This window comes from Euleptes europaea, chromosome 19, assembly GCF_029931775.1.
Source record: "Euleptes europaea isolate rEulEur1 chromosome 19, rEulEur1.hap1, whole genome shotgun sequence".
Taxonomy (NCBI): Eukaryota; Metazoa; Chordata; class Lepidosauria; order Squamata; family Sphaerodactylidae; genus Euleptes; species Euleptes europaea.
In genome coordinates this window covers 26,740,740-26,752,822 of record NC_079330.1, presented here as the reverse complement: position 1 = coordinate 26,752,822, position 12,083 = coordinate 26,740,740, and the positions used below count along the sequence as shown (strand labels likewise).

General features: G+C 45.1%; 1 protein-coding gene across 1 annotated transcript in view; it reads right to left on the bottom strand.

The window, feature by feature from the left end:
• The window catches only part of GOSR1 (golgi SNAP receptor complex member 1), a 42,876-nt gene extending 31,214 nt beyond the window's left edge, over window positions 1-11,662 (bottom strand). Inside the window, exons 1-5 of the mRNA XM_056864909.1 lie at window positions 11,581-11,662; window positions 5,549-5,669; window positions 4,371-4,458; window positions 2,626-2,733; window positions 1,556-1,647 (exon numbers count right to left, since the gene is read on the bottom strand). Of these exons, the coding sequence (XP_056720887.1) occupies window positions 1,556-1,647; window positions 2,626-2,733; window positions 4,371-4,458; window positions 5,549-5,669; window positions 11,581-11,623 (452 nt within the window). The 5' untranslated portion in view covers window positions 11,624-11,662. The remainder of the gene's footprint in view (window positions 1-1,555; window positions 1,648-2,625; window positions 2,734-4,370; window positions 4,459-5,548; window positions 5,670-11,580) is intronic.
• Between the last annotated feature and the right edge of the window lie 421 nt (window positions 11,663-12,083).

Below are 12,083 nucleotides of genomic sequence, written 5' to 3'. Positions count from 1 at the left end.
TAAGATCCTCCCTATCACCGTGAAGACCTGATCCTTGCCCTCCAAGCAAAGGGGTGGGTGCTAAAGAGGATTAAATAAGCTTGATAGAGAGATCTTTTCCTAAACCAGCCATTGCAATCCCAAAATGGCTGCAGTAAAAGTGAATGATAAGTCACAGGGACTTTTCCAAACTGAAGCAAAACGAAAATTTTGAATTTCAGAATACTTTTTACTCAGGGCAAGATCCATACAGCAGATCCTGAGGCTTCAGGTAGAGCTCTTTGACAGACAGAAGCCCCAAAAGGCACCCCAGGGAAAGAGGGATAACTCCTCTTATGACGAGGGGTTGCTTGCCTACAGCCACCCAGAGAATTCAGAGCTCAGGTGAAGCCTGAGCTGGAAAATTTGTAGTTCACAGCTCAAGGCCTGGTTTACACATGCAGGAGAAGGAGGCAATAATAGTGGTCCAGTCCTGAGGTGGTAGATTAAACTGCAACACTTGACACTACAGACAGTGGGATTTTAGCTTTCAATGTGCTTTTGCATTAAAAAAAACTCCCTGGAGACAGAAAACCAGCACTGCAAGATAGTGGGATGCGTCCCCCTCCCCAATCCAACTTTTTGCTTGCTTTGTGAGTTTTATTAACATATGGTTGAATTCTAAAATGTGATCCTCCAAACAAAGTCTGAAGTAGGCAAGTCCATTCTATCACCTCATGCTCCAGCATGTGGGACCCAGACCTCACTCTTTCAAAGCAGCAGCCGAGGTATGCCAGCACTAAACGGCTCTGCTCTAAGTGGTCTAATTTCAATGCAGTAAAAGCCAGAGAACTCTTAACCAGCATGCCGGCGCTTGCTCTCAAAGAAGAACAGGGCAGTACACATGGCCCAGATCCCATCACTCCCCCTTGTGACCAATCAGCTGTGGGGCGGGTGGGGATTTAAACAGCTGAGCCCCATAGAGTTCTAGCCGTTCAAATCCTGACACGTCAAACAGGTGACTGATGGTAATAGGGACAGAAGGCATATTCTGTGGCCACCTCCAACTTGTGCTGCTGCTGGGTGGGCAGTGCCCATGGCTACCGGCCCACTGGAAACTGCTGCCCTCTTCTCCTCCACCTGCTCTTAGGCTATGGAGGAGCAAGTAGTACAGGGGCGTCCAACTCAATTGTTACGAGGGCCGGATATGACATAAATGTCACTTGGTCAGGCCGGGCCATGCCTCGCCAGCCCAGATCAACAGTGGGGGGACAGGGTGGCTGCCTCGGCTGGCTCATGGGCTGGATAAGAGCTCTCAAGGAGCCGGAGCCGGCCCGCGGGCCTTATGTTTGACACCCCTGAGGTAGTGGGTCCCAGCCATGGCTGCAGTCCAAGCTTAGTTAGCATTTTTTGGTTAACCAGCAACCTGTTTCCCAATGATGCAGATTAACAAAGTGTTTACTGTATATAGTTTCACATCCTGTTGTACTGCAAAGCAGGTAACTTCAAGTGGAGGAGAAACTGGGCTATAAAAGCATACCCCTTCCTTTTTTGGTGAAGTTTAATGTTCCACCCCATAACCAGCAGCAGAACTTACTCGATATCTTTCCGGACCGACCCCAAAAGATTCTCTTTTTCCCGTACTGCCAGGAAGTTTGCTTTGGTTTTATGGAATTCATGTGTGTAATCCTGTAGGAAAACAAGTATTTCCAAGTGTGTTAAGACTGTTGCACAATCCCAGTGAAGAGATTTGGCCCAGCTTGGCATCAAGGCCCAAAATACGTCATTAGTCAGTAAAGCATCTAGTCAGAATCTTCCAAGATTATCAACCAGGTGCAGAATTCAGTACAATAATCATGGCTACCAAGTGACTGCTTGGCTCACTGAAGACCCAGTCAGTGCTCACAAATGTGGGCAACCTGTTGGAAACCCAGTCAAGATGGGGATTAGAGGTTGCAATTAAAATTACCACCCCAAATGAATGAATGGCTGTCTGCCACTCTGAATGATGGGGCAATCAGTCGTGAACTTCTCCTGCCTTAAGCCCTGTTGATTTCAATGCAAGTTATAAGAATAAGGCAAATTATTCATCTTGTCCAGTGTTTTGCTTCCATCAGTGATCAGACAGTTGTCTCTGGGAAGCTAAGAAGCAACACAGAGTCATAATGATTTTGTTTAGACACAGCATATCGTACTCACAATGTACTGTTTCAGAGTTGGAGGTTCTATATTGCTGTTCTGGATAGAATCCATTGATAGTCTGGCTCCTCCATGAATTTGTCAAAGCTTTTATTTTTATTTTACTGTCCAAGCAAATTCCATAGGTTAATCATGGATACAGGGTGATCTCTACATGATCCTGCATTCTTGGTTTATGAAAGAAAGAACAAAACCCCTCTTTGCGGACCCCACTCATTTCAGCTGCCTTTATGCCAGGCAATTTCCCTCACTTCTGACAACACAAAGAAAAGTCTGAGACCATTTTAAATGATTCCCTGAAATAAGAACAGATCCAGATTTGGACTCATCTTGACAAGAGAGGTTACACCAAGCAGAGGAAAAACAAAGCTATGGAAGAAAGGCCATGCATCTCTCAGAGAGGGTGGAGGAGAATACCATCTTGCCCTGGCCAAGCAAAATATGCCAGCCGGATTCTGCCTTTCTTACCTGCAAGATGTCTCTGTGCCGCTGCAAGGTATGCATCAGAGCTGCGTTCAGGGATGGCACTCCTGCACTGTTGGCATACTCGGCCATTTTGTCATTTATCCCTGTAAGCTGTGGCGGAGAGCAGAGAATGATTCAATTGCCTTGTAGGAAATGTGAAGCATGTGTTTGGACAAAAAGGCAACTTGCATCGCGCATTTTTATAAGAGATGATCAGAACTTCCACCCTCTCCAGTACTTTAGAAGTATTACAGTGTAATCCATCATATGTCTAAGACCAATTCTAAATAAGACTGAGGTCTAGAGAGGTCTCCACAGTCCTTACAATAACCCTGCACAGTAGGCCATATCGTTATGCCCCTGTTGTTGAGGCTGAGACAGGAGATGTATTCAGACAAACAATATTTATTTACTGAAAAATTTATACGGTGCCTTTCTTTGTGGCTCAAGGCTGCTTGCAAAAATAGTTAAACTGTGGTTTGAACAAATCTCAGTTGAACAAATCTCAATTAAACGCATTCTGGTTGGCACCAAACCAGGATTACAAACTAGGGTTTGTAGCTGGATTGTTATCCAGTTTGTACTAATGGTCTGTTGTGGCATCTGAATTCACAAACCACAGTTTGTTGAATAACATCACCTCCTCACTGCCACAAGGCCCCAAAGAAAATAGGAGGAGGTCCTGTCTGCTGGGAAGTAGAGGAAAGAAAAAGCCGACAAATCTGGGTTTATGCATAAATTGGGATTATTACCCACCGCTGGTAGACCAGCCAGAGTTTTCTTTGTGTAGTAACCATGCTGTAAATATTGTCACATCTGACTGCATGCAGAGCGGCTGGCCTAAACCCAACAAATTAGTTCAACGCAGATATGAGAACAGTCAAAGCTCCATTGCTAATATTACATGAGCAAACCACAGAATAACAACTCAAAACTAGAGGTAAAATTTCAAGAACTGTTGATGCCATGTAAAACCCATTTTTCCAGGGGGGGAATTAGATTTTGGGGGAAACTGAAGTATATGCATAGTTATTTTGATATCAAACCTAAATTTATTTTGCTGCATTGTCCAATGTAAAACGTTTCATTTTGAGTGAACAGAACCTTGTCTTTAAAAGCATTTCACTTGTTCTGAAAAAGAAAAATATTTCACAAGAGTTTTTTGTTTTCATTTCTCCACATTTCCCCATTTTTCCACATCTCAGTCAAGAGCTCCATAACAACAATTCTGCAGCAGTGAGTTCAGCCTCCTTAAGCTGCGAAACAAAGAGAACTCTCAAGGAAGCACATTCTCCTCGGGGCTCATTGCAAACTTACACTATGACAAAAAAAAGGTAATGGTAGTCTCCTGTGCAAGCACTGACCCATGGGGTGATGTCACATCACGACGTTTACTAGGCAGACTATGTTTTACAGGGTGGTTAGTCATTGCCTTCCCCAGTCATCTACACTTGACCCCCAGCAAGCTGGGTACTCATTTTACCAACCTTGGAAGGATGGAAGGCTGAGTCAACTTTCAGCCAGCTACCTGAAACTGACTTCCATGGGGGTTGAACTCAGGTCATGAGCAGTACAGTACTACAGCTTACTGCTCTGTGCCACAGGGCTCACACTATGACAAAAAGTAGCTGGCATTCCTTGAAATCCATCTTGCATCCTCAAAGCAAACTTTCCAAGCGTTACAACCGTTAATGTTAACACCCTAATACGCTTGAGCCAGGGATTTACCAGATCAATACGCCACTCACCTTCCCCAGGAGCTGTTCAATTTCCACAGCCATTGTTTCAAACATTCGGTCTTGGCTTGAACCATTCAGGAGAGGAGTTGTGTCAGAGCTGAGTGGAGAACAAGAGGAGAGATGAACAGGAAAGTGTACTTCATGCTCCAAAAGTCATGTGGAGCACATAGAAAACCCAGACAGCTGTTAACACCTGGCCAAGGGACTACATGTTCACCCTTGCAAGTCCACCCTCCTTACACAGCAGACTTCATGGCATTCAAAAGTCACAAAGTGGGGCATCCTGCCCTTCCCAAAGTCCCAAGGCGGAAACAGCAAAAAACCTGTGCTTTGAGGAAGACTGATCTGGAGAACCGGGTTTGATTCCCCACTCGTCCAAATGAGCAGCAGACGCTAATCTGGTGAAACGGGTTGGTTTCCCCATTCCTATACATGAAGCCAGCTGGGTGACCTTGGGCTAGTCACAGCTCTCTTAGAGCTCTCTCAGTCCCACCTACCTCACAGGGTGTCTGTTGTGGGAGGGGAAGGGAAGGTTATTGTAAGTAGTTTGATTCTGCCTTAAGTGGTAGAGAAAGTCATCATATAAAAACCAACTCTTTTTCTTCTTAATTTTTTTTTACTTATGAGCCACACTGGCAAAGGTTTGAAAAATATTGGACTGATGGCCAAATACAAAGGGTTCCATTGTCTCTAATGCTCTCATACACTGAGACAAGTATCCAGCCATGTGGCTCTTACCCACAGAGGAAACAGGTATACACAGACTCTCCTGGCCTTAAGGACATAACTGGGTGTGTTTCCCCTACTGGAAAGAAAAGCACAGCATGGCTTACAAGTGCTGTAACAGGCAACCCCCGAGAGGTTAGTCTGCTGCAGCCGAAACAATACTCCCCATACAGCACCTTTCAACACCCCCACCAGTTTATTATAGCATCAGCTTTCATGAGACAGAGCCAAATTTGCAGATTATCAACAAAGTTGGGGAGAACTCAGAAATCTCCTCTGAGGGCCCTTCTCAATGATGCTGAGCACTCCTGAACCAGGGTTTTTAAAAAATAGTTTAAAAATCCAGAAGCATCAAGCAAACAAATAGCCAACAACTGAGTACCCAAGATATCAAGAACGTTCAATTTTTTAAAAAGTACATTTCACATTTAAAACAAAAATAACTAAAGGAGCATAAGCACCTATATCTGTCGGCTCTTCCCTCTCGGTTGTTGCTGTGGCTGTAGCTGGTGCATAGTTTGCTGAAGGACACGAGTTTGAGATCCAGCTCATTCTCGAGCTGCCGAGCCTGCTTCCGTAGATCTGCACAATGAGAGTTCACAGAAGAGAGAGAGCAACTCATCAACTGACTTCCACACCTCTCCCTGAATCCCTCCCCAGTGTGAAAAATGAGAGGTTTAAGGTCATTTCTGCAAGACACTCATTGCCTAGTTAGCCTACATTATGCATCAATTAATATGACCCATCACAGATCCTCAAGAGGAAAGCATACTGCTTTTGTAATGTAAAAAATTGTGACAGTAGAAAGCAGTGAGAAAAGGAACACTTTTATGAAGAAACAGTAGTAGATGTAGTTCAAAGGTAAAGCACTTGCTTTGCATGCAGAAGGTCCCAGGTTTATTCCCAATACATCTGGTTAAAAGGATCCTAGGAAACAGACCTGTGAAACATCTTTACTTAAGACCCTGGAGAGCAACTGTCAGTCAGTGCAGACAATTCTGGGCTACATGGACCAGTGCCTTGACTTAGGATAAGGCAGCATTGTAAGTTCATGGCACTTAAAGTAACATCAGCCCACAAAGAAAACGTCTCCACTCCAAGGAGTTTACAAACTAAAATTTAAAATTAGGGGAGAAGAGCAGGAGACACCTAAGCAAGAGATTAATGCAACCAAAGACCTGGGCTTCATTTTGGTTGGACTGATGGCTTAAAGCAAAGTCACCACAGAAAATAAAGAGAAAACAGAAATAAGGCAAAGAGGAAGCAAACAGCTGCCCTGGGAGAATTAAAACAGTGCAGTGATCTTGCCAAGAAGATTAGTTTCATTCTTCACATGTGTACCACATTCTCTCCTGGGGAAGCATGAAAGTGGTGTGCATATTAATGACCTTTCTACACAAACATAGATCTTTCCCCCTCTCCCGTGTTTTACTTTGATATGCTCCTTCTCAGCACAAATGACCCCATGTATAGACTTGGGCTCAACTACAATTCCACCCCACCGTATTTTAGAAACCTTCCTCTCCCTTTTGACAATCCTTTCCCTTTAATTTCTCCTCATAGAACCGGATAAAAACAAGACCGAAACATATAATGGTATGCCCCTTTACAGCCCTAAACTCTATTCCTACACGCCTCAGGATTATTTCTCTCCACAGCAGGTCACCCTGCTGGGGCCAGAAGCTGGCATTCAGAGGTGCCTCAGTAGAAAAGGGCAAGAGTCCAGTAGCACCTTAAAGACTAACAAAAATATTTTCTGGTAGGGTATCTGAAGAAGTGAGCTGTGGCTCACGAAAGCTCATACCCTACCAGAAAATATTTTTGTTAGTCTTTAAGGTGCTACTGAACTCTTGCCCTTTTCTACTACTGCAGACAGACTAACACGGCTACCCACTGTGAATTATCTTCATGAGAGGCTTCCCGAACCCTGTCTTCTCTCCCTTCTTCGTAGTTACACCCTTCAAAACCCTCCCTCTCCTTGGATGGAGGCAAGGCAAAAAGTAAGTAGTCAACAAGACCGTTCTACTCTTTAACTAGCCTAACTCCTGCTCTCCCGATGATGCCCCTTTACAGCTTCTCTCCATGCTGAGTAGACCGCCTCTGGATAGACGGGCTTCCCACCTAGTTATTACACTGCTCCCCAACTTTAATGGCTCTCTCAGCCCTCCTCACCGCACACCACCGCCTCTCCTGCCAATCCTGCCCCACATTTCCAAGTAGTAGAAAAGGGCAAGAGTCCAGTAGCACCTTAAAGACTAACAAGAATATTTTCTGGCAGGGTATGAGCTTTCGTGAGCCACAGCTCACTTCTTCCGATAGTAGAAAAGAGCAAGAGTCCAGTAGCACCTTAAAGACTAACAAGAATATTTTCTCAGTGGGTAGCCGTGTTAGTCTGTTTGCAGTAGTCAAAAAGGGCAAGAGTCCAGTAGCATCTTAAAGACTAACAAAAATATTTTCTGGTAGGGTATGAGCTTTCGTGAGCCACAGCTCACTTCTTCAGATACAGCAAGAATGTGAATCCATCGGTCTTTAAGTAGAGGAACAGTATGTAAATGTGAATAGCAGGCTTGATTGGATTAGGTGTGATATGCAGAAGAGTCTGTGATGTCCAGGGGAGAGATGGGTGTGGAGAAATCAGCATTGGTAATGGGCCATGAATGCAAAGTCTTTATTCAGCCCAGGTAAATGCATTGACTTTAGTTTGAATATCAACTGTAATTCAGCAGTTTCTCTTTCCAATCTCCCTTTAAAATTCCTTTGTAAGAGAACTGCTACTCTTAAATCTGCAACAGAATGTCCTGGAAGGTTGAAATGTTCACCCACTGGTTTTTGAATATTGTGGTTTCTGATGTCAGACTTATGTCCATTTAATCTTTGTCTAAGAGACTGACCTGTTTGTCCAATGTAGATTGTGGAAGGGCATTGCTGGCATGTGATGGCATAAATCACATTAGAAGATGAGCAGGAATATGAACCTGAGATAGTATGGCTGACATTGGTGGGTCCAGAGATGGTGTTCCTAGAATCTATATGAGGGCAAAGTTGGCACCTTGGTTTGTTGCAGGCCTTGGTGCCAGAGTCCATGTTCTTGTTAAGTAGTTTATCATCATGGGTGAGAAGTTGTTTTAGGTTAACCGGCTGTCTGTAAGCAAGAAAGGGACATCCCCCCAGTGCTTCAGCGAGGGAAGTGTCACAATCCAGCATTGGTTGTAGGTCCTTAATAATACGTTGGACTGGTTTTAGTTGGGAGCTATAAGTGACAACCAGAGGTGTTCTGTTATCATTCTCTCTGGGCTTATCTTGTAGTAAGTTGTGCCTGGGTATCATTCTGGCCTTCTCAATCATCTTTCGCACCATATCTGCAGGATATTGTAGTTTGCAAAAATGTTTGCTGTAGGTCTCTCAAGTGTGTATCTCTGTCTGAAGGATTGGAGCAGATGCGACTATAGCGTAGGGCTTGGCTATAGACAATGGATTGTCTGATATGGTTGGGGTGGTGGCTGGACGCATGTAGATACGTTTGCCGATCTGTCGGTTTCCGGTACAATGTGGTGCTTGTGTGTCCCCCATGGATCCGTACTGTGGTGTCTAGGAAGTTGATTTCTTGTTTGGAATAATTCATAGTTAGATTGATGGTGGGGTGGAAGTCGTTGAAAGCCTGGTGAAATCTCTAAATCCTGAGAAGGAGTCTCTATACACCAACATCCCCCATGACGATGGGCTACAAGCCATTAGAAATACCATCCCTGACAACAACACTGCAGATCTGGCTACACAACTCTGCAGATTTGTTCTCACTCACAACTACGTCCGGTTTGGTAAGGACTTATACCTTCAAATCAATGGCACTGCCATGGGCACTCGCATGGCTCCACAATATGCCAACATTTTCATGGCAGATCTAGAACAACGTTTTCTGAACTCATACCCACTGGCACCTCTCCTTTACTTGAGGTTCATTGATGACATTTTCTTTGTCTGGACTCATGGCAAAGAAGCCCTTGAAAGATTTCACCAGGCTTTCAACGACTTCCACCCCACCATCAATCTAACTATGAATTATTCCGAACAAGAAATCAACTTCCTAGACACCACAGTACGGATCCATGGGGGACACACAAGCACCACATTGTACCGGAAACCGACAGATCGGCAAACGTATCTACATGCGTCCAGCCACCACCCCAACCATATCAGACAATCCATTGTCTATAGCCAAGCCCTACGCTATAGTCGCATCTGCTCCAATCCTTCAGACAGAGATACACACTTGAGAGACCTACAGCAAACATTTTTGCAACTACAATATCCTGCAGATATGGTGCGAAAGATGATTGAGAAGGCCAGAATGATACCCAGGCACAACTTACTACAAGATAAGCCCAGAGAGAATGATAACAGAACACCTCTGGTTGTCACTTATAGCTCCCAACTAAAACCAGTCCAACGTATTATTAAGGACCTACAACCAATGCTGGATTGTGACACTTCCCTCGCTGAAGCACTGGAGGGATGTCCCTTTCTTGCTTACAGACAGCCGGCTAACCTAAAACAACTTCTCACCCATGATGATAAACTACTTAACAAGAACATGGACTCTGGCACCAAGGCCTGCAACAAACCAAGGTGCCAACTTTGCCCTCATATAGATTCTAGGAACACCATCTCTGGACCCACCAATGTCAGCCATACTATCTCAGGTTCATATTCCTGCTCATCTTCTAATGTGATTTATGCCATCACATGCCAGCAATGCCCTTCCACAATCTACATTGGACAAACAGGTCAGTCTCTTAGACAAAGATTAAATGGACATAAGTCTGACATCAGAAACCACAATATTCAAAAACCAGTGGGTGAACATTTCAACCTTCCAGGACATACTGTTGCAGATTTAAGAGTAGCAGTTCTCTTACAAAGGAATTTTAAAGGGAGATTGGAAAGAGAAACTGCTGAATTACAGTTGATATTCAAACTAAAGTCAATGCATTTACCTGGGCTGAATAAAGACTTTGCATTCATGGCCCATTACCAATGCTGATTTCTCCACACCCATCTCTCCCCTGGACATCACAGACTCTTCTGCATATCACACCTAATCCAATCAAGCCTGCTATTCACATTTACATACTGTTCCTCTACTTAAAGACCGATGGATTCACATTCTTGCTGTATCTGAAGAAGTGAGCTGTGGCTCACGAAAGCTCATACCCTACCAGAAAATATTTTTGTTAGTCTTTAAGGTGCTACTGGACTCTTGCCCTTAAGAATATTTTCTGGCAGGGTATGAGCTTTCGTGAGCCACAGCTCACTTCTTCCGATAGTAGAAAAGCGCAAGAGTCCAGTAGCACCTTAAAGACTAACAAGAATATTTTCTGGCAGGGTATGAGCTTTCGTGAGCCATAGTTCACTTCTTCTGATAGTAGAAAAGAGCAAGAGTCCAGTAGCACCTTAAAGACTAACACGAATATTTTCTGGCAGGGTATGAGCTTTCGTGAGCCACAGCTCACTTCTTCCGATAGTAGAAAAGAGCAAGAGTCCAGTAGCACCTTAAAGACTAACACGAATATTTTCTGGCAGGGTATGAGCTTTCGTGAGCCACAGCTCACTTCTTCCGATAGTAGAAAAGAGCAAGAGTCCAGTAGCACCTTAAAGACTAACAAGAACATTTTCTGGCAGGGTATGAGCTTTCGTGAGCCATAGTTCACTTCTTCTGATAGTAGAAAAGAGCAAGAGTCCAGTAGCACCTTAAAGACTAACACGAATATTTTCTGGCAGGGTATGAGCTTTCGTGAGCCACAGCTCACTTCTTCCGATAGTAGAAAAGAGCAAGAGTCCAGTAGCACCTTAAAGACTAACAAGAACATTTTCTGGCAGGGTATGAGCTTTCGTGAGCCACAGCTCACTTCTTCAGATAGTAGAAAAGAGCAAGAGTCCAGTAGCCCCTTAAAGACTAACAAGAATGTTTTCTGGCAGGGTAGGAGCTTTCGTGAGCCACAGCTCACTTCTTCAGATACAGCTAGAATGTGAATCTAGATACAGCTAGATTCACAGTCTAGCTGTATCTGAAGAAGTGAGCTGTGGCTCCCGAAAGCTCCTACCCTGCCAGAAAACATTCTTGTTAGTCTTTAAGGGGCTACTGGACTCTTGCTCTTTTCTGCTACTGCAGACAGACTAACACGACTACCCACTAGTCAAAAAGGGCAAGAGTCCAGTCGCACCTTAAAGACTAACAAAAATATTTTCTGGCAGGGTAGGAGCTTTCGTGAGCCACAGCTCACTTCTTCAGATCTACCCGCTGTGAATTATCCACATTCCCAAGGTCCCCTCCCTCACTGAGCGGGGCTCTGCCTCAGGCCTCCTCCCCACCGGCCCACGAGACCCCTCAGGGCCGCCGCCCCGGCTGGCCCTCGCTGCTCCCTCTCTCCCCCTGGCGAAACCGGTCCTTCCTCCCCGCGACTTTCCCGCCCCGTCCCAGCGCTGCCCCCCTCACCCTCCCAGTAGTTGCTGCCGCTGCTCCCTCCCGCTGCCGCCATCTTTGTTGTCCAACGTCAGCCCTCTTCGGCTTGCGCGCCGAGCCATAGAGAGGGAGAGGACCAGAGCGTCTCTTCCCGCCATACTTCCGGCCTCGGAGGCGCGAGAAAGCGGGAAACCGAGCCGGCTCGTTGGATATCTTGCAGCGCCCCCTGGCCGCAAAGTTTGGAGCGTGGAGGAAGAAAGCGCAGCGCCGCTGCACCCTCGTGGCCTTTAAAGGTAAAGATCCCCTGTGCAAGCACCGGGTCATTCTTGACCCATGGGGTGATGTCACATCCCGGCCTTTTATAGGCAGACTTTGTTTATGGGGATAATTCACAGTGGGTAGCCGTGTTAGTCTGTCTGCAGTAGTAGAAAGGGGCAAGAGTCCAGTAGCACCTTAAAGACTAACAAAAATATTTTCTGGCAGGGTGTGAGCTTTCGTGAGCCACAGCTCACTGCTTCAGATACAGCTAGAATGTG